Below are 21,991 nucleotides of genomic sequence, written 5' to 3'. Positions count from 1 at the left end.
ATGTATATGTATATATATATATATATATGTATATATATATATATATATATATATATATATATATATATATATATATATATATATATACATATATATATCCAGACACACACTATATGAAAGTCTACGAAATAAAATGAGCCCTGTGCTCAGTTTAATGTGAAAAAAATCTTTTACACAGTATACCACACAGGATACTGAACACACAGGCTACAACTGGCTTGGATCCAACCTTGTGACAAAATTCGAAACTCTAAAAATACTGATATTGAATATCTAATCAAGACATCACTAGTAGGCACCCTGAATTAGTTCCCAGCAAATCGCAGGGCACAATGAAACAAACAACCATTCTCACACACCCTCATAACTAGGGACAATTTGGAGTTATCAATAGGCCAACCATCCATGTTTTGGGGGTGTGGGAGGAAACTGGAGCACCTGAAAAAAACCCTCACTCTCAGAACTTTGAGGTGGACGTGCTAACCTCTTGCTCACAGTGCAGTAATTACACAAATTTAAATGTATTGCTTTCTTTTCAGTCTTGAATGAAAACCTTAAAAATATACTCATTTATATTCGATGAGAGAGTTGCAAACAGCAAGTGGCTCCATTACACCAAAAAGGCAGCCACCTGAAAAGTGCCAATAATGTTCTAAAGCCTTCATTTTTCTCTGAAGGAGTTAGCTGTGGTGCCAAGAGGGACTTCAGACGAACTAATTGCTTCCGGAGGAATGGTGGTGTATGTTTACCCGTGGGAAAGCATACCTTTGCTTACTGCTTCTTATTGAAACTCAAAACAGCCTTCATGTTCATTCCCTTAGTTCCCCCACTTAGGTGACCAAACGCTTGTGAACATTTGAAGGTGGAGCAGAACACATTCAGAAGTGCTTTCTTTTTGACACGGTGACACAGGTGAATCCACCCTGGAATATTTACTTTTTGCTTCTTTTTGTAGGTGGAATTGGTGGACATTGTCATTTTGAATTAATTATACGAGAAGGAAGGATTCCATACAGAATGTGAATGTGGAAAATGTCTTTCTCGCTATGACTCAGAATAGTTGCTTAAAGCCTTGTGTATTATTTTTGCTACTTTGTGTCTTTTTGCAAGTATCCATTCAAAAAATATTGTTTTATCTCAGTGAGGCCAACTTGGTGACGTGAAGGTTGAATAAAATATCAGTTTCATATTTTAGAAAATCTTTGTAGATAATTATTGTAAAATAATCATGCCTTCACATAGCTGGATAGTGTTAATTAACTGGGAAATATGTCAATTTTGATGGAAGATGTTCGTGTTTTTATTTTTTATTCATGACCATTTTAAAACGAATGCTAATTTCAGCCAACTCGTAATTCTTTAACTAATGATGACAAGCAAGATAGAAGTTGACTGGATGGATGGATAGAATAATAAGAGCCCTTAACTTTAAGAGTCTTGAAGTTTCATAATGTGCAAAATATTACCAAATGAGAATATGAAGGTCGTTGGCTTTATTTGAATGACTTTTATGACGGTATCAAAAGCCTGTCAATAGAAATATAAATTTCCTATCAAAAGTGACATAATTTACCAAATGAAACGATCATAAGCATCCATTTCTACTCCTGCCATGATTATGTGGTATTGTCATTAGAAGCATTCAAATAGAGTGTAACCAGGTCTTTCAGTTAACTACATAGACCAGGGGTCGGGAACCTTTTTGATGGAAAGAGCCATAAAGAATTCATATTTTTTAAATGTTAATCCTTGAGAGCCATGCTCCGAATTTAAAAGTCAACATACATGAAAAAGTGTGCCTTTTTTAGTCACTTCACCACTTTTAAAGTACAAAAAGTCTCTGAATTCTTTTGACAACATTGTTACATTGTTGCTAATCAATGAGTATCAATGAGAAAATCCATGCAAAAGAGTGTAATGAAAAAAAATGGTACTCGGATGATTCGCCTAAAGACGTTTCGCCGACGGACGTTTGACAGACGGACAGGTCGCCGAATGGACGTTCCACCGAACGGTCATTCGGCCGAACGGCCGTTCGGCCGAATGCCCGTTCGGTGGAACGTCCATTCGGCGACCTGTCCGTCTGTCAAACGTCCGTCGGCGAAACGTCTTTAGGCGAATCATCCGGCCACGAAAAAAATGATTATAAGGTGCTGGGGTAGTGTCAATGCCATAATACTAACGTAACGCTCCTATTCCTGCGCTTTCTCACCAGCAGTTTCCATAGTTTACCTCACAGGTTAGTGGAGAGCCATATGCACCCATCAAAAGAGCCATATGTGGCTCCCGAGCCATAGGTTCCCTACCCCTGACATAGACAGTTAAACTCACCCTTTAACCAGCTCCACCACAATGAAGTCACTCCCATCTCCAGAGTTGTAGAGTATGAGGCCATCAGGACTGGTGGTCTTGAACTGGAAGAACAGGTGCATGGATGCATAGGCTTGCAACGTGGAGAATGCCAAGTAGCTGGCCTGGGTTAAAAAGGTCACGGGGTTGGCCACGATGTGCCTCATGCCAAAGCGTGCGTTCAGGTCGCAATAGGAGATGTCTCCATTTTTGCACTGGTCCAGGTACTGCATGCCGTTGAAGGAGAGGGCCTGCAGGTGGCCGATGAAGTTGGAAGGGATCACCGAAGTGAATCGGCGCTCCGTCATGATGCCCGTCTCGATGTTGTTGAACTCTAAGCGAGTGTGAGCGCCGCTCATGAAGCCTGAAGAGAGGCGAACGGTGCGTGATGAATGTCAACCTACGCCTTTGTTTGGACCATACCAATTACCTTCGGCCGTGACGTTGTCCACAGAGAGCTGCAAATGTTTTCCACGGCGAGCCACCTTTACGGCGTGCCACTCATTGTCATTCAGCTTGTCGCCCAGCAGGAGTACTTCGGGTCCTTTGCCTGAGAAGTGGAGAGCGTCAAGTGACAATTACGCCCCATGAGCCCAATGTGCTCTCTCATCAAACTGCTCTCAAAGTGAACAGCGCCATTCAGGTGGCTTGCATTCAGAAACATCTAGCGCTCGCAACCGATAATTTGTGCTCAGTTTAGGTTCAAAGGTGTGAAAGGTTTTTGTTTTTTTTAAACTTCTGAAAAGTGCAGGTGCAATGTAAGAGCGACAAGTACAATTACTCATGAAGAAAAAAAGCAATTTCCGTTCATCTGTTTGGTGAGATGACATATGTAATGAAAAGGAGGTTGCTGTTTTAAACACGGAACATATCATATTAATATGCAACATTTGAGTTGATTTAGGGGGCTCTACATGACCAGAGGGACCTTTCTTGAAAGACTTTTAAAGGTTGTTCCAATTTGGAACTTTATTAATAACACAGATACCCCATTTCAAACAGTTTGAATTTTGTTAGAGGATCTTTCTCTCCTTGGTGTTCAGATCCAGACTTACGGCATTTAATTTTTATATTCAATAAATTCATTTATTCCCAACGATGGCACTAGACACGCAATCCATTTGAACAGAGATGATCGCTCGCTACCAGCCCCTTGCGCTTCAAATGGTTTGGACGTCTATCTCAATGAACGTGTGCGGTCGATTGGTCGCCGGTCTTTTGGGTCGCCGTCTTTTGGTCGCGATCTTTTGGTCGCCCCGACCACGACAATGGGCGACCAAAAGACCAGCGACCAAAAGACCGACGACCAAAAGACCGGCGACAAAACAAGGTAAAACAACACGGTCTACGCATCAATAAAAGCCAACAATGGCGATGATCAGTTTCACTGAGCCGACGTGTGAGTGTATAAGAGTTTGTATGTACATGCGTTGTCCCTTTAAGAAGCGACGTTAGTCAGGGTCTTAACAAGTTCTCCAACAAAAAACAATAAAAGTCTGGGAAATTTAGAGCTTTTCTTTAGCCTAATAATTACTAGGGCATTAAGTATGACTAAATAGTAATTCGCAGTTTGTATTTAAGGAATTTGAGCAACAATTTTAAATGGTAATTATCAATAACCTTCCGGGCGACCAAAAGACCGGCGACCAATCAACCGTGTACCGCAATGAATGGCGAAATCACAATGCAGACAAACACAATCATCTTAAATGTTTTCCCTTAATTTTTATCATGTCATCGCTTATTTTTGGGGTATTTTTCACCCAAGACCCTTGATTGGAGACCATAGACCACATCTACAAGAATAGCCAAACCCTCGCCTTGGCTTACTAGCCATTTCAAAATAGGTCACGGCGCAGAAGCGTCCCACTGCAGCAACGTCATCCTAAATCAGTGGCTGCGCAACAGGCCGACACGGCAGTTCAAAGGAGTTCTGACATCGCTTGGGAAACTAATTGGCCATGCCTAAGCTTGACTGCGCCTTGAGGGGTTTGTCTCTCTAATTGCGCTCTGGCTGCAGAATTACAGCGGACGCGCAGAGGACAATAAATGAAAAAACAAGTGGTTCCCGAACACCTTGCCCTTCCATCTGCTGAGAGTCGAAAAACGTGACCGGGGCCAAAGTTGCACGTAGCATGTATCGTATTATCTTCAAATAACTACAGATGCATCAGCACCACGGTGAAGATTATCGACTGTGCATGGATCGATTACATTAAAGCTTGATCCTTCTATCGTAGATGAATTATATCTCCAATTTTTTGAAACTAACCACGCAGTGGAATGACGTACATCACAAATTCTGAAATATTCCAAGGTGGAATCTCCAGCTTTAAACACAATTTGTTTCATTAGAGAAAGTTGAGCATTGAGTGGTGATAAATGAGGAGCATTTTCTGCTTCTTAGTGCGGTATTCCTTTTTTTTTTCTCTATGTGAATCTAAAGATTGTAGTAAAATATTCCTTTTACATATCGTGATGAATAAACTCTCTTAATGACTGTAACCCTTTTTCTGCTTTACACAGGCACATAAGAGCAGAAACGAAAAATCCTGTTTTGATCTCCACTTGTATCCAAATTGGATTATAAAAACAGATAGCTTCAAAGATAGCAAAAGTTTTTGTAGGTCAACCTCTGAGATTTTAGAGCGGGACGTGTATAGCGATCAAAGTATGCCGATTATGTAATTTTTGTACTGCCAACCCCTCTCCTAATAGTGCTCGCTTATGGCTGTCGATGTGATTGCCCCGTGAGGGGGGATTCCTCCAGCCCCCTTCCAAGCACCATAAAACCAAACTAGATCCCTGAGTGAGGGATGTAAAGTTTTCATTCTGTAATCACATTGGTGTAAATTATAATTCTCTGTAAATTATACCTTCTAAATAATTTAAGCAGCTAATTGCATGATTAACATTTGCCTATAATTTCCCTTCTCATCAAATTCTTCCACGAGACAGCCATCCATCAAAACATCTGCAGAGTTAATAAGCTCATTTGGTGATAAATTGCATTGGCCCACATGCAAATTGAAATCAGATAAGAACAGTACATGTTGGTACAGCGCCACCTGCTGGAGCAAAGGAGTACATAAACAACCCAGGTTTTCACAAAGACATAAACACGCTCAAAAACACTTCAATCAACCTCCCCATATTTCTGCTCATTTTGACCACAATTAAATAAACATGCACTAAACCTACCTGCATTTGGTTGAAATACATTTTAAAAAAATCATATTCAAAATGGATTGTACATCCGTTACCATCAATTTTATTTTGGGAAAAACAAAGTAATTACAAGTGGAAGGTTGTTTGATTGTTTAGTTTGTCTTGTGAGTGATAATATATGCCAAAGTTAGGGTGTGATCAGTGTTAAAACGGAGCACATCTGTTTAATCTATTTAAGAAAGATAGCATTAGAAATACAGTATGTTAAGATCAACAAGAGAGAATTATATATTAATAATGTGCCCTTGTGCCCTGTGCTTGGCTGGCCACCAATTAATTGTGCCCCCTGCCTAAAGCCCATAATTGGCTGGGATAGGCCCCAGAATCTCACACGACTCTTGTGAGAAAAAGCGGTACGGAAAATTAATGCTTTAATGAATAAAAATCTGACCAAAATCTTGCACATACATATTTTTTTTGCAAGTTGTCCTCTAAATGGTCACTACTCACGAATCACAATTATGCTAAGGTTTAACACCAACTGGGAGAGATTATAAACTGCAATTAACCAGTGAAAAGGTCCAATTCTTGAACAGTACTAAAAGATTATCCTGATCCGTGACTCTGTAGTGTGGAATGCTTTAAGAAGGATTGTTTTCAAGTCATGTCCAACAATCGTTAAAGCGGTTCAATAAACGCATCTATGCGCGTAGTCACTTCCGCTATTGAGTTGTCAGGAGAAACGGAATGAGGCCAATTAGGAAGTGGGCCTGAGGCATTTGTTGGGACTATTAGGCATTACTATGGAATATATACATACATAACGAAAAAAAAAAGAGTGAACTTGAGGTTTTGTTTGAGAGTTTATATTTATTCTTTTCATTTTGTTTGAGTTTACGTTTAAAAATCAATAAAAATGCTATAAAAAACACTAGGATGCGATTCGATTTTTAGGTCCTTATTTACATTATCCCAGTGCAAATATTACAGAAAAGCTGGGAAATTGTTCTCAGCTTGCATTCCGGTGCAGTGATGGGTTTTACCAGAATCCATATGCATTGTAAATACCATACAGACTTACTTTTATCTTTATTTTTTTACGCTGTAGCCTAGACTGTGAAATGAAAGTGCATCTCCCCGGTGAGAGCATATTCCCATTAACCATTCTAACAGCATGTCATAATACTACATTTTTTCATGGAAACATGATTATTGGAATTATATCTACATATTATGTTGTCATCAATGATTAAAACTTGCGATAAAATTGGCAAGCTATTGCGTATTAGGAGTGCCTGGTGATGTTGGGTGACGTGTTAGATATGAACACTGATTCATTTTCATTTGCATAATAGTATTCGACGACATGCCATAATTTAAGCAGCTATAAATAGAGCACTCTCAACAAAAGGCACCCTCTCTGAAGGCGGCAAATTGGCAGCAAGCAAGCACTATCTTCCTTCTTGATGACCCTGATAATTTTGTCTCATCCGCATCTATTGATTGGGTAGCAGACAAACCAGAGCAAAAATAATCTCTTCTTAACCGCCAAAGTGGGATTAGTCACATGGCTGCTTGTCCAAACTGAGGATGAGTCGTTTTGTATTCTCCACAGTGGTAAATGCCATTTACTGCAGCTATTATCGACAGACATCTGTAATATAGAGCTAATTAGTTACGCAACTGGATCAAATGCCAAATGCTGCTGAAATTGACAGCAGTGCTGTAGCATCCAATTGTAGAATATTTTTATTTTCACCTAAATTTAACCACAGAAGCAGCCACGTCAGTAGGTAAACTGACTCATTAAATGAGAGAAATGTTGCCTTTAAATGATGAGGTATATATATATATATGTATATAGATATAAACTGGTATATTATTTTGTAAATAATTGCTAGAGCAGTTGTACTCATCTTACTGTGAAAATGTATGTATGTGTATATATGTATGTAGGCGGCAAATTGGCAGCAAGCAAGCACTATCTTCCTTCTTGATGACCCTGATAATTTTGTATATATATATATATATGTATATATATATATATATATACATACACACATATATATATACATACATACATATATACACATACATATATATACATACATACATACATACGTATATATGTACATATGTATACATATATACATTTATATGTATATATATGTATGTATATATATGTATGTATATATGTATGTATATATATGTATATATGTATATATATATATATATATATATATATATATATATATATATATATATATATATATATATATATATATATATATATATATGTATATAGATATAAACTGGTATATTATTTTGTAAATAATTGCTAGAGCAGTTGTACTCATTTTACTGTGAAATAATACGGACATACCTCCTCCACACAGTAAATCCATTTACATTGCTGGGCAGAATAATGATTCCTTTGTATGTGAGCAGTTCACCATATGAATACAAAAAAGTGCATGTACTTATTTGTTTTTCAAACATAATTCAGTAGATAATGGTAGGAGACACTTACTGAGATTACAGTCTATCCTGATACAATCTGGTGAGAGAGAGAGTGAGATGGTGAGATTAAAAGAAAAAAAAAGAGGGAAGAGAATATTTCACATCCTTCAAGGTACATTCTGCAGACACATTAGTGCTTCTCAGAGCCCACTATCCGGGGACAGTATCGAGAGTCTAAAGCGCCACTTTCCTCCTCGCTGTGCAAATAGTATTAAGAGAAAGGGCAGTGAGCGAATGGAAACATCTCAGCGTGTGCCGGCCATACATAGAGACGATCAATCGGCTCTTTCAGAAGATGTGGTCGTCACGTCCAGCATGGCTCAGGCTATTTAAATTTGACGCCAGCCAGTGATTTGCAGTTACCATGGCAATGCTGGCCTGGGTTGCAGCGCAGTATAGCAAATGGTACATCTCGGTGAGCAAAATGCACGAGGCAGATAAGAAAAGGCTCAATTGGAACAAGATAAAAGACCATGTCGCCGCCCCGAGTTAATAGGAAAGATGCCAATTGAAAAGTTGTGGTTTAATAAGGTCCTGTCCGTGTAAAACACTCATGGTACGATTCATTAGGTACACTTGCACAACACAAGTAAAACCATTTCAAAAGCTGTATCAGTCTATCGCCATTTCTGTTCATTTGTGCGTCTAGAGACGTTACTCGATTGTATTGGAACTACAACAGCGATAGCGATAAAGCAATTACAATGTTTTGAGACGGCGCTTGTTTACGGTCCCTTTATATTAGCCGGATGAAACTAATATATGTATAGTGTTTAGGGTAAGGACTAAAGAGATTAGACAATAATTAGAGCTATTTCTAGGGTTGTTGGTTGATATTTCCCATGTTAGTGGGTTCATTTACTTTTTCTTTTTTTTTTTAAATTAGGGAGACTGAGCTTCTCCTTCATTCACTCTGGCAATCCAGTTAGCTGAGATGTCTCCTGCTTACTGTGCAGGCCTGCATGATGTGATGCATTTTGCACATTAAATACAGAGGAAAGGGGCGATTTGCACATCCTACAGCTACGCTTAAATTGAGAGAGAGGAAGAAAAAAACAAGTCAGATACCATTTGGCCAAGATTAGAAGAACTTAATGTCTTCTAAATACGAAATATAATTCACTTATCATTGGGCTGGAAATCCACAAGGCCAATTTTTGCATGTTGTGAATATTTAAGATGGTGCAGCTGCAATGCAGGGAGGGCTATGTTATATGGCGTGGCTGAGGAGTGCTCTCGAACTGTCAACCATCACAGAGCAGTGGATACAGACAGCCGGAGACCACAGTGCTTCACTTTGTGTTCTGTTTGTGCGTGTTTGTGTGTTGATCGATGACACCCCGAGCTCAGAGAAGTGACACTAAGCTAGATAGGACGAGCGAGGGCCCATGTTGTGAATGCCATATGTGCAGTTTAAAGTGTAATGTGCCACTGTGGTGATGAATGTGGTCTCTGACTGCCTTCTCCTTGAACTGCAGACAAGCCATTGAAGGGCTGAAAGAGTTGAGACAGACGGCCAGACGGGAACTGACCACTGCATGAACTGAGACAGAAAAAGTGAGAGATAGAGATAGAGAGAGAGATAGAGAGAGAGAAACCACAGTTGCTTATAAAGGAAACAGTCCCTCGTCTTAAACAATGCACTATAACCATAATCTTACTCACAAGATTGCTGTGTGTTTTATGCTTAACATTTCCCCAAGTCGATATGTTACATTATTTATATTGACAGAGTAGGGGAAGCTTCAATTTTGTGTAAGGCGTGTGTTGGAAAAATTCCACAAGGGATTTAACACCTGCAGAATATTGTGATTTATTCAACACCAAATGAAAGAATGGAATATTTTCTATTTCTCTAAGAAAAAAGTTGGATTGTTTTATTTCCCTTTCATAATCAGCAGTAGAAAATGGTTGGATTTGAGAAGTTAGAGCTATTTTGGCCTGAAAACTTGTATTCAAATAGTGCAGTTAAAATATGTTGCCTATCTGTGTCTTATCAATAGCATTCTAGAAGTTTTTTTAGAAGAATTTCAAGATTCTGAAATGAAATTGGATTAAAAGACTTGTTATTGTCTCTAACATCTTGTCCTGACTACAGAATGGTCCCAATCAGCTCCTTACCGCCTGGAGTTGAGCGTGCTATCAGGAGCGACATTCTTTGATGTATTAACCGGTTTTAGAATCAATTCGCATTTCATTTCCCTTATCCTTTTATCTTCGTAACATCGTATTGTAGCCTTCACTCAGCTAATGGCCACTGCAATTTCGAGTTGCAATGTGAAACCTTTACACGCTTTGTAATCAACAAAACCATGTAATGCTGTCTTTTTAGAACATGGATAGTTGGATTGTTGTATAGTTGTTTTCTTATCATATCGTAAGGAACAACATATAAATAGACCAACTAACATTAAAGGTACTATCTGAAATGAATACGACAGTGGCGTCAAGCTATGAGCTCACATATAGACGGTATTGAAAATGTCATGGGATAATTTATGATCCTTTCAAGTTATTCCCAATAACTTTTTAGTAGAAATTGACAGAAATACGCTGTATTTCCCTTCATTGAAGCAAATAGTGCAAAAAAAGCAAGAAACTCAAGGGAAATGCCCCCTTTTAAAGCAACTGTAGTTGTACTGTAGTGTACAAGGATGGCATAGGGAGAGAGTGACAGCAGACTAATATCGAGATCACCGGCTGAGTGACTCCCCTGCGGAAAGGTCAACCGAGATATTATCTGCTGGTGAATCTGCTGATGCGGCATTACCCAAGTTGACCGTCAGCTTGACTCGGCCGGCGTCCAGCTCCACACGCAGGGTGTCCGCTGACTGCTGCGACGTGGTGGCCACCAGCAGCCCAAAGGCCCTCTGGGACATGAAACGCAGGGACACGTCCTCGGCCTCCGTGTGCAGTGTCCTCTGAAGCATGACCTTCAGGTACATGCTGCCGTCGTAACTCACCACCGTGGCATCTGCGCGGAGGAGGACACAAATATTTAAGGCACAAAGCGCAATAAATTCAAACTTCACATAAAAACTTGAGCCGATATGCAGACAACAAACGTTAGAACTGTGAGGCAGAAATGCGAATCATTAACCCACCGTGCCGCCCTTTACCATGTCTTTTAATTACAGAGGAGTTCACTTATTTATTTTGCAGAGAGGAATCATTTTCTTAAATTGTTGTACAGAAAATACTGTTTCTTTGCTGCGGGGATTTTCTCTGCACTCTTGAACTCTTTAGAAACAACATGAATATATAATGGTCATATTTTTGGCACTTACATGAATCCTGCATTTTAAAAGCTTATTCGTGTTACTCCATTATTTAAATTGGCATTGCAGTTTTTCTCTTTTGCAGCAGATGGCAGAAAAAGCCTGGAGCATTTTGAGGCAGTGGGCCGCCAATGCAGCAGAAATCAGATTTCTGACAGCCCCCAAGTCACCATGGAGTGATAAAAGGTGTTGATAATGGTGTGCGTTTGACAATTTCCTGACAAGCCACTTACTTCTGGCTGTGATTTGACTCAAAACAATTGATTTGAAAATAAAAAAATACTATATATATTGCTCGGAAAGTAACACGGCCCCAGAAAATAGGGACTGGATAGTACATGGAGATAGTGTCATTCTTTAATAAACCTCTCTTGAGCTGGGATTGCAATTAAATTACACAATAAGTCGCTCTGATGCCCAAAGCTTGTCTCTCTCTCTGCCACTTGAATTGCTTTGTGTGTGTACATTTACTAATATATTACAATAGAGTAAACAGAGTAGGGAGGTGCATTTTATATTGTATTGGCGTGGCAATCAATGCACAATGTCCTTGACAGATTGAGGCACAAATAAAAATGCATTAGGAGTTCCTGATTTAAAGGGAAAGACAATGCTGAGCATAAATGACCTTAATTTATAAGATGGATGCTCAAAGGCATATTTCGTAGAATTCTAATAATGAAGAAAATAATGGTTAACCACACACACACAAAATGACACTGCTACAACCCATTTTGTGAGGTTAGTCATACACAAACGCAGATAGATTTGAGCTCAGGGGCATGCAATAATGCATATTAATTATGCCACAAAAAAAAGGCAGGTAATCTGGAATACTACTCATATGTGATTGCCTAAAATAGGAATGGCATTGATAGAGTGTCGGGTAGCCACTTCCTAGAAATGCTGAATTCTGTTGAAAATTTTCTCCATTATTACATATCTGAAAAATGGAATTCAGTTTTCTTCCAATTGAGAAAACTAAATTATTTGACCTGCGATGCACATGATAAAGTTGTCATCTTCCCAGTTAAAGTAGATTCAGATTAAATTGTAGCATACATTTTCCGTTGATATATATGGAATTCAGTCCTCTTTATGGAATAAAAAAGGGAGCTTGAGGCTTTGGATTAAAAAAATGAATCGATGAGTGTCAGCGAATAGCTGAAGAAATGTTCAGCAGGGGAAAAAATCACTGAGTATGAGGAGGAGGAGGAACTGTAATTTTCAGGGGTTCACCATACTTAAATACATCACTACAATGTAAAAAAATATTGATGTACACATGATCCTTTTCAGTGTTCCTTGTTGTTGATGCTTGGCAGTCCTAGCATACTGTAAATATATAATATTGTTTACATATATATTAGGAGCCTCTATAAATTTCATTTGAACAAATTACTCAATGTATGGATTATATTGCATCACAACTACATAATGCATTTACATTTGACTACGTTCCTCAAGATGTACGACCTTGACCTTTTACATGGGATATACTATATGCTATGTCTCAAATTTCGAATTAGTCCAGAATTTTCTGAAAACCAGGAGATCTAGTCCACAGTCAATAGGAGGGTAAATGGAAAAAAAGCTAAAAAAACAAACAAACATACAAACAAAAAGCATTCACACGCACAGATTCACAAATATTGGCAATTTAGACTATCAAATATCTTTGTGTGCATGCTTTTCTTTTTAAATGTGGGTCAGAATAGAAGTCAGAGTACCCAAAGTAAAATAAACATAAGAAGTTGTCCTTAGCACTTTTTTCACCATGTTTACCTGCAACATAATGGGATAACCATGAATCAACAAAGTGAATTATGATGCCTATTGGGGTTATTCAGGGATGTTATTATATGTGCATTTTAAATCATTAATATGTATTGGAGCTTCATTTTGATTTGGGACCGAGCAAAAGGACGCAGCTGGCTTCAAGGACAATTAATTGTTTTCAGGACTATTGACACCACGTTCCAGGCCAAGGACTGTTGATCTGAGTTCGCGATGAAGATCTACAAAGGACTCTTAAATTGCTTTGACTTGGATTCCGGCAGATGGCAATAACCGAATCAACTTCCGAAAATACTCGCATATTGTTTAAAAACACTGTCGCTCGGTTTTTACCATATATGGCTTATTTGTGCAAATTCTTACGCAGTTGTTTTGGTTTCCGATCCGCTCCGGTCACCTTGTATGCTTACTTGTGCAAATTCTTACGCAGGTGTTCTTGGTTTCCGACCTGATATGAAATTGTTGTGGCAGTTGTTGTTTTTTACCTTAATGGTGTTATTCAGTTAGCTTATGCAATTGTTTGAATCAGATTACCTTAGATGTTTTGAATTATGCGCGACTAGATGGACAGAGGAGGATGCCGGTTCTACAGAATCATCTGGGACGAGGACGAAGTCAGGGTGGATTCTCCTTGCAAGTTTCGTAGCTAGAGTATGTCAACGATGTCTCTCTGTTTTTATTAAAGTATACCTATTAATAACCCTATCAATGCCCAATTCTTATCTAAATTATTTTACTCTTAAAAGAAATGTATTACTCTTTTGGAGTCCTTAAGGGACCATGTTTTGTTTTCCGTACATATTTATTTAATGTCACTTTTCAGCCTGGGTGATGAATAAAATACAGTTCAAAGTGTGATAAAAGCTTTGCAGAGGTATTTTTTGCCCACATATTCATCCCTCCATCTCCTCTTAAAGGCTCATACCTTTCTCACAGTTGGGCCCCAGGTAGCCAGTAGAACTACAGTCGCATATGTGTCGATTCCAGCCCTCCTTGCAGTGCCCCCCATTGGCACATGTGTCTCGGCCACATCTCACATGAGTCTCTCTGGTGCAAAAGCTGCTGACGCCTGCGGCGCCCTGAATCTCGCTCAGCCTCCACAGGTTGCGGCTCTGGCCATCAATGAAGAGGTCCCGGATGCAACCCACGTAGCCCACGCCTAGGGAGGCGCTCCACACCTCCGGAGGGAGCATGAGACCTTGGTGTTCCTCGGGCAGACCCCCAAGATACATGTTCCCATCCAGGTCGAGAATCTCGCTGCCCTCGTTAGCGGAAAATGGGACACTCTTCCCGTTCACTGAAATGAAGCCTGTAGGGACGGAAGCACAGCAGGTGAGTCAACTTGCTCTTATGCAATGTTTTACATTCGGAATATCACGGCAGGTGTGCGAAGGCTCTGCAAGAGATGTGGGCTTTCGTCTTTGTGATTTTTTTCCTCCCCAGTGTAAATAAAGAAGCTATTCTTCTTTTAGTCTCAAGAGGGTGACCAGTGAATTTAATACACAGAATTGGTAATGAGATTTAGGGAAAATGACCAAATGGGAAGCAGTAACACTATAGGTTTATCAATGTTAGTTTTTCACCAAGTCTATCATGAACAATACTTTTCTGTATTTTATTTTATTTTTTGTGCATATCAATGTTAGGTTTTGACCAAGTCTATCATGAACAATATTTTTCTGTATTTTATTTTATTTTTTGTGCATATCAATGTTAGGTTTTGACCAAGTCTATCATGAACAATATTTTTCTGTATTTTATTTTATTTGTTGTGCATATAAATGTTAGTTTTTCACCAAGTCTATCATGAACAATATTTTTCTGTATTTTATTTTATTTGTTGTGCATATAAATGTTAGTTTTTCACCAAGTCTATCATGAACAACATTTTTCTGTATTTTTTTTTGTGCATATCAATGTTGGGTTTTGACCAAGTCTAACATGAACAATATTTTTCAGTATTTTTTTTGTGTGTGCATAATTTGCCTGGCTGGGCCTATAATCTATATACAGGTGCTTTGTGTGTGAAAGAGCATTTTCTAATTCGCATCAGCAGTACACTTGGCTGGCCTAAATAGATAACAAACAAAGGCACAGTATTTGTAGTAAATACTTGTTGGACTAATTATGTGTTACTGCATAATTTCCCAATGTACTCCTTAGGTACAGACATATAAGCATTGAGCAATATACTGCTGCCTCTACACCGTGAATAATGTTTCGTTTTGTTTCAATTTGCCACAGAGCACAAACAAAATATGGAATAATAGTTGAAACAATATCGTTTTAAAGATTGTAGAGGTAGATATTGAGAATTAATTCTAACAACGGTTAACAATTGTAATGAATGATGATTTTGAATAATAGTACTGAAATAATGGTCAACCCTCACAGTCAAAATGGATCGGACGTCTATTGGCGTCTATGAGAGCCAACGAGCTATAGGCAGACATGGATTGCACTAACCGCATCAACCTATGCAATACAGGGGATTGTTAAGGGAAATTATTTAACAAATATATCATACGTGTAATGTAGCGGCTAAAAATACCACTAATTAAAAATCCCACTGCATATGCATGCACATTTCACCGCAGTGAATGAAAAAAAAAAACAGCAAGGGCACGACGCAGTGACAGTATCCGAGCTGGCATATGGTGACTTCAGAGCTTGAAAATCTTTCTACGCGGGCGCTAAGAGCGGCAAAACACAGTAACAGAAGCAGACAGAGAGCCTCCCCTGCCTCCTCACATACACATTATTCCACCCCACCCCTTCTCACCATTTCGCCCTTTCCTCTGAAAGTCCACGTGGCACCACTGGCCGTCATCCAGCCTCTTATCGCCGGCTTTAATTTTGATGCTACCGGAGCCCATGTCCATTACCAGGTGTAGGAATCCGTCCAGCAGCTCGATGGCAAAGAAGTCTGCCCGTGGCTTGCTCTCAGGCAGCGCCCCCAGCAGGCTACCGTGGCTGAACAGCAGCAGGCCGCTGGGCTCGGTGGTGCGGAAGTCCAGGGATATGGTGCCTGTCTTCTTTGTGTTCCACCTGGGCAATGTCAAGTAGGCGGCCGGCGTGTCAAAGGTGACCGGGTCCAGGGCCTCTACGCTCTCGCAGCTGAACGTCAAGTCACCCTGGATACTTATTTTCGGGTCTCGCTGCTCAGCCAGCCGTGACAGCTCCAGTCGGAATTCATTATTCTTGTAGACCACCTGATAAATGAGAGAAATGCTGTGGTGAGGTGACACTTTCGCAGAGCAATTCAGCTGGCCCGAAATTTGAAGTAGCAATGAGTAAAGGAACGTATACAACACGCATAAATGCAGACAGATGCTTTACCTGGTCGGATGATGCACAAAAACGTAACAATTAAAACCTGTTTGTCCATTAAGTAAATCCTTGAATTATGAAGCATGCTGTAGTGTTGTGTTAAGATGTTCTTTTTAACAATTAAAACAGAACAGTCATTTTGAGGCCTGTGTAAATATACTATGGAGTACAGTGGTACCTCGACATACGAGCACCACGACATACGAGCATTTCGAGTTACGAGTAAAATTTCGAGCAAATAATTATCTCTAGATACGAGGCCAAATTTGAGATACAAGAAAGCTAGGTGGCCAAGACATGAGAGGCTGTTTATGATTTTAGCGCACTGTCTTTTTTGCCGCATCTCTTTCGTGTATAACAGATATCTACGAGCACTGGGCGGAGCGTTGCATTTTTTTTCAGAGTTTTTTTTCCGTCACTCAGCGCGAATGGCGGAGCGATCGCTAATACGAGGAGTATATTTTACTTCTCGTTGGCAAGTGGTCGTGCGTTATCCTATTGTGAGGACATTTGTGTGCATCATTTTTGAAATATTTTGAAGGGAATACAAAAGCAAACAACCCTCGATAGGTTGCATCTGAAAGTAAGGGTGGAGGCGGGGGAAATAGAGCCAACCCGGGAGAAGAAAGGTATCAAACTTTAATACAAAATTAGAATTAAGTTTAGTGTAAGGTTAGATTAAACTTATTTTTTAGTGTGTCTGTATCGTAATCTAAGTTCATTTAAATTTGTTTATGTTATGAAATGAGCGTGTTGCCGTGCAAAAAGCGCCCCCCCCCTCTCTGTCCGTCTCTCTTTCTCCCCCCTTCGAAATCCGTATAATTTTAGTACTATTAAACACATTTTATTACTATTAAACCACTAGTTATGTGTTACTTTGTTAATAGATGGCGAATTAGAAGAAATAAAACATTTTTTCCAATCCAATATCCTGTTTTTGGTGTTTTTTCAGAGGGTTGGAACGAATTAATTTGTTTTTAATTCATTTCAATGGGAAACGTTCGTTCGAGTTACGAGAATATTGACATACGAGCTCAGTCCCGGAACGAATTAAGCTCGTATCTCGAGGTACCACTGTATAGTCTATTTGGGCTTGGTTTTAAGGCAAATAAAAATAGCGATACTATTAGCCATAGGTCATGTTTTCGTTGTAAACATTGTTATTCTTTGGAAAGCAAAATATAGAATGAAGGTAGCACAATATCTTTTCAAGGTCATCAACCAATTCAAGTATGGGCATCTGCAAAGCTCACATAAGGCGGCTGACATTTTCACTCTCCCCCGATACATTTTGTTATTTGTAGAACAAGTTCTGACAGGAAACTGACATGTTTAAAACTATACAGCGATTGTGTGAAATTAATGTCAATGTGGGAGCAGATTCGTCACGAGTGCATATATTATTTCAGTGGCATTTTGTGACTTCTCCTTGTGCTGTTATTGTTTTGTGGCTTGGCTTCATTAATATGCACAGCAGGACACCAAAAAAAATAAAGCTTGTCTCATTTCACCCGCAGCCCGATGTGTTATCTGCCACATCACTGTGCCACCAGTCAGTGCTGGAGGTGACACACCAGCACACAGGACTTACAGACCGGCTCAAAGTGGAAGTGAGCCAATATCACACTTCATACTGCGTCGCTGTGACTAATTGGGGACAAAAAAAACAACAACAGATGATCAAATTGACCAATTGGTTATAATTGAATGTTTTTTGTTTTTTATTTTAAAGGAATACGTTATTTATTAGCGGTGCAGTTAGGTCAGTCTTAGTCATAGTAAAAGGGATGAAGGTTAGCAAACTCGACAAAATAGGACCAATTGTATGTCCATCCACTCAAGGTCAAATCAATGTCAAAGTCAGCTTTGTTATGAAAACAATGTACACCTCTAAACACACGGGAGAAAACAACTATTATTACATTATTACTTGAATGAGATATATTTTTACTCTTAGGGTTTGATGTCAATTTAATGCGCTAAAATGCATCTCAAAATATATAAACTGTATAATAATTAAATGAAAATTAAATGAAATGTCAAAGTCAGCTTTGTTATGAAAACAATTTACATCTCTAAACACACAGGAGAAAACAACCTTTATTTCATTATTACTTGAATGAGATATAGTTTTATTCTTCAATGTTTGATGTCAATTTAATGTGCTAAAATGCAACTCAAAATATATAAACTGTATAATAATTAAATGAAATGTCAGTCAGCTTTGTTATGAAAACAATTTACATCTCTAAACACACAGGAGAAAACAACTATTATTAAATTATTACTTGAATGAGACATACATTTTAGTCTTCAGTGTTTTATGGCAATTTAATATGCTAAAATTGAGCTCATAATATATAAACTACAATAACTGGAAGCTATTTTTTATGGCAAAAATTCTGACCAAAACGTCGAGCATGGAACGTAGTTGGACCAAAATGCAGGAAAGCAATCAACGGACAAGGGCGTGGAGTGCTCTAACAAAACTTTAATAACTGAGACAAGAGGGGAGTAAAGAAAATAACAAGGACTTAGAAATAAATAACATGGAAGACATGGGGTAACGAGGAACTTGAAACATGGCATGGCAACATAGCGTAATGCAGACAAAACAGACAAGGCAGACAATCCGACAAAGATTCCCAAACACACAGGGCTTAAATAGACTGACAGCAGTTGATTACAAAATACACACACCTGATCACACGAGGGAAGGCAAACCATGAGGGACACAATGGGCGAAACACATACAATAATCACACGGCACAGCACACAAAAGGAGAACACACTCCCAAAACCCCAACTACAAATAACATAAACTATTAAGTCATTTTTGTGTGCGGGTGCTAGGATCTAATTTAAAGTACCGTAATTACTCGAATATAACGCGCACTCGAAAATAACACGCAGGTATAACTTTGGGCCAAAAAAATCTGGAAAAACGCAGTACTCGAATATAGTGCGCACCTAAAATTTCCCGCGGACGAAAATCAGAAATCTTACCTTTTTTTCTTCGTTTCACGATTGTTTTGTTCAAACAAATTTATTCATTAGAATCCTTCAAATGAAAAGCTCCTCTCTCTCTTTGTCTGTCCTCTCATACATCTCTTCGTTGAGAATCCTATCAACGTCCACGCTTCCTTCATCCACTTCCTCTTCCTCCCACAACACATCATCCGATTGGCTTTACGAGATGACGTAAAATCCGTGCGTCAAAGTGAGTTTGACAATGCTTTTTTCGATCGAAAATTTGTAATTTATTTTAGTTATTGATTATAACACTGAACTGAGAGAGGGTGAACTGAGACGGGTACGAGGCTAGAGGGGGGCAGTGGTGGTCTCGGCTTCACGAGATGACGTAAAATCCGTGCGTCGGCTCTACGAGATGACGTAAAATCCGTGCGTCAAAGTGAGTTTGACAATGCTTTTTTCGATCGAAAATTTGTAATTTATTTTATTCAATTCAATTTCAATTCAATTTATTTGGCAAGAAAAAGCACCAGGCTAAGGGCCATGTAACAAGACACAAAAAAAAAAAAAAAAAAAAAAAAAAAAATGTTTTTGATTATAACACGCACCCCCAACTATTGGAATTAATTATTTTGCAAAAACCTGCGTGTTATATTCGAGTAATTACGGTATTTATTATTTTTCTGCAGTACTCATCTGCCTTAGCCTACGGATTGGTCACCAGCAAATTGGGATGTTTATTTTAAAACATTTAAAGTTGGTCACTAAATCTGGTTATTACCACCGAAAAATATTGCCAGAATAAGGGGCTTTTGTCCAAACAAGACAAATAAGACCTATTAATGCATTCATTTTTAGTAGATTGGACTAAGGAAGCTGCAGCTAATACACAGAAATATTAGTGCACAGTCCTTAAAAATACAAGGACCATATTACTATGAGATGGAACATCTGGAACTGACCTATAAACAATTCCACTAAATTGGCTTGAGCAATGTCTCCCCAAAAGCAAATTGTACTAGATCTCTTTCTTATAGTACATGCAAACGATAAAAGCACCGTATTAGAGATTTGAAACATTACAATGGGTCTCAGAAAAATTACACAAGGTGGCAACCAGTGGGTGGAAAGTGGAAACGACACCATTACCAGGAATCAAATGTGTCATTTTATATACACCAAAAAAAGAAAAAGGGGGGGGAAAATTGTACAGTTAGCTGTGAGTAAGGACACAATCAAACCAATTATGGCAATTATCTTTACTGATTTTTAGGGGTGTTATTAGAATAGAGGGCTGAAAGTAATTAGAGGACCACAAGGACAAATTGCCTCAAAAGGATGAAGATGATATAAATGGAGGCTAATCACGCAGTGTAGGATCGCCTGGCGTATTGTTGACCTCTTAGATGATGACCCGGCAGATAAACGCGTCTCTACTTGCTCGCTGCTGTGCTTAATGTGTTTGTCTCAAAGTGGCTTTTATTTTCCCTTTTAACACATGAACTGATATCCTCGATTATCATCTTTAAGGAGATCCATCATTGACCACGCTCTATCATTTCACACGACACAAGACATTTGTCTCTCTAAATAAATATCTTTTTTGACTTGCATGATATATCTGAGTCATTGCTTACTTTTGGTTCCCACCAGGATTAAGCACAAGGTAAATGTGTCAATTCTCTGCTTTCATCAATTGGCCCTATTGGTCCGGTAGGAAAGCTCCAGGCCGGACTGACCCATCTCTGAACCTCGCTTCACCATTTCCTGGCAGGCTGATCCCATTTGATCAGCTTTGTCCACCGCTCGACCTCATTAGGGGGGCTTTTTTTCCTGTTCTCGTTCGTCATCCCGTTTTTTGAGTCTGTGGCGCACATTATATCCTGCCAGCGTGTTTTCGATACATTCTACTTTGGCACACTAGCAGCCGGGGCCCCTGCACACCAGCACAAGCGATGCCGCCCACAGAGCGGAGGTTGCAGTAATGCTGGGACAATAACCTGCCCATAAATAACATCTCATCTTCATTTCAGCGCCTTCACGCTGCAGCGTAAATACGGAGAGCAAATCATCCGGTGCCTGTGCTTGAAAAGTGATATATGATACCCTCATTTGAAACCAATATAAACATTTAAATGGGTGCATATCGGAGTTATACTACTCAAATGTGAAAAGAAATGCATTCATTTCCATTCATACAGAGTGACAGAGATGGGACATTTAATTAGGTACACCTTACAATGGCTGTATCAAAAATATACTGAAATACTTTTTCAACAGTATGTATCGCATCTAATATCTTGTCTCGTGGCCAATTGAAAATATTTACCCAAGCATTAAATACATTTTAAGTACCGTATTTTCTCGCATATTGATGCCTCCGCATATAAGCCGTACCCTTAAAATGGCCTTAAAATCGTTGAATTTTACGATTTCTCTTGCCCCTGATTCACAATTTTCACCTCCATTTTCATGGTTTTAGTAGGAGTACAAATGTGTTTGAAAGAAAAATCTTAAGAAAAATCTTTGAACGTGGTATTTCTAAGATACTGTATTAATCGAAAGGATGGGCTGCT

General features: G+C 39.0%; 1 protein-coding gene across 3 annotated transcripts in view; it reads right to left on the bottom strand.

Moving 5' to 3' along the window:
- LOC144067843 (neurexin-2-like) overlaps positions 1–21,991 on the bottom strand; it is a 163,873-nt gene that overhangs the window by 62,228 nt on the left and 79,654 nt on the right. For all 3 annotated transcript variants that reach the window (XM_077591839.1, XM_077591840.1, XM_077591841.1), the window contains 6 exons: positions 15,895–16,324; positions 14,038–14,421; positions 10,808–11,011; positions 8,048–8,074; positions 2,780–2,899; positions 2,332–2,713 (listed from right to left, as the gene is read on the bottom strand). In XM_077591839.1, the coding sequence (XP_077447965.1) occupies positions 2,332–2,713; positions 2,780–2,899; positions 8,048–8,074; positions 10,808–11,011; positions 14,038–14,421; positions 15,895–16,324 (1,547 nt within the window). The remainder of the gene's footprint in view (positions 1–2,331; positions 2,714–2,779; positions 2,900–8,047; positions 8,075–10,807; positions 11,012–14,037; positions 14,422–15,894; positions 16,325–21,991) is intronic.

The sequence above is a fragment of the Stigmatopora argus genome, chromosome 22, assembly GCF_051989625.1.
Source record: "Stigmatopora argus isolate UIUO_Sarg chromosome 22, RoL_Sarg_1.0, whole genome shotgun sequence".
Taxonomy (NCBI): domain Eukaryota; kingdom Metazoa; phylum Chordata; class Actinopteri; order Syngnathiformes; family Syngnathidae; genus Stigmatopora; species Stigmatopora argus.
The sequence above is the reverse complement of the archived record's forward strand: the minus strand, read 5'-3'. Positions and strand labels throughout refer to the sequence as shown.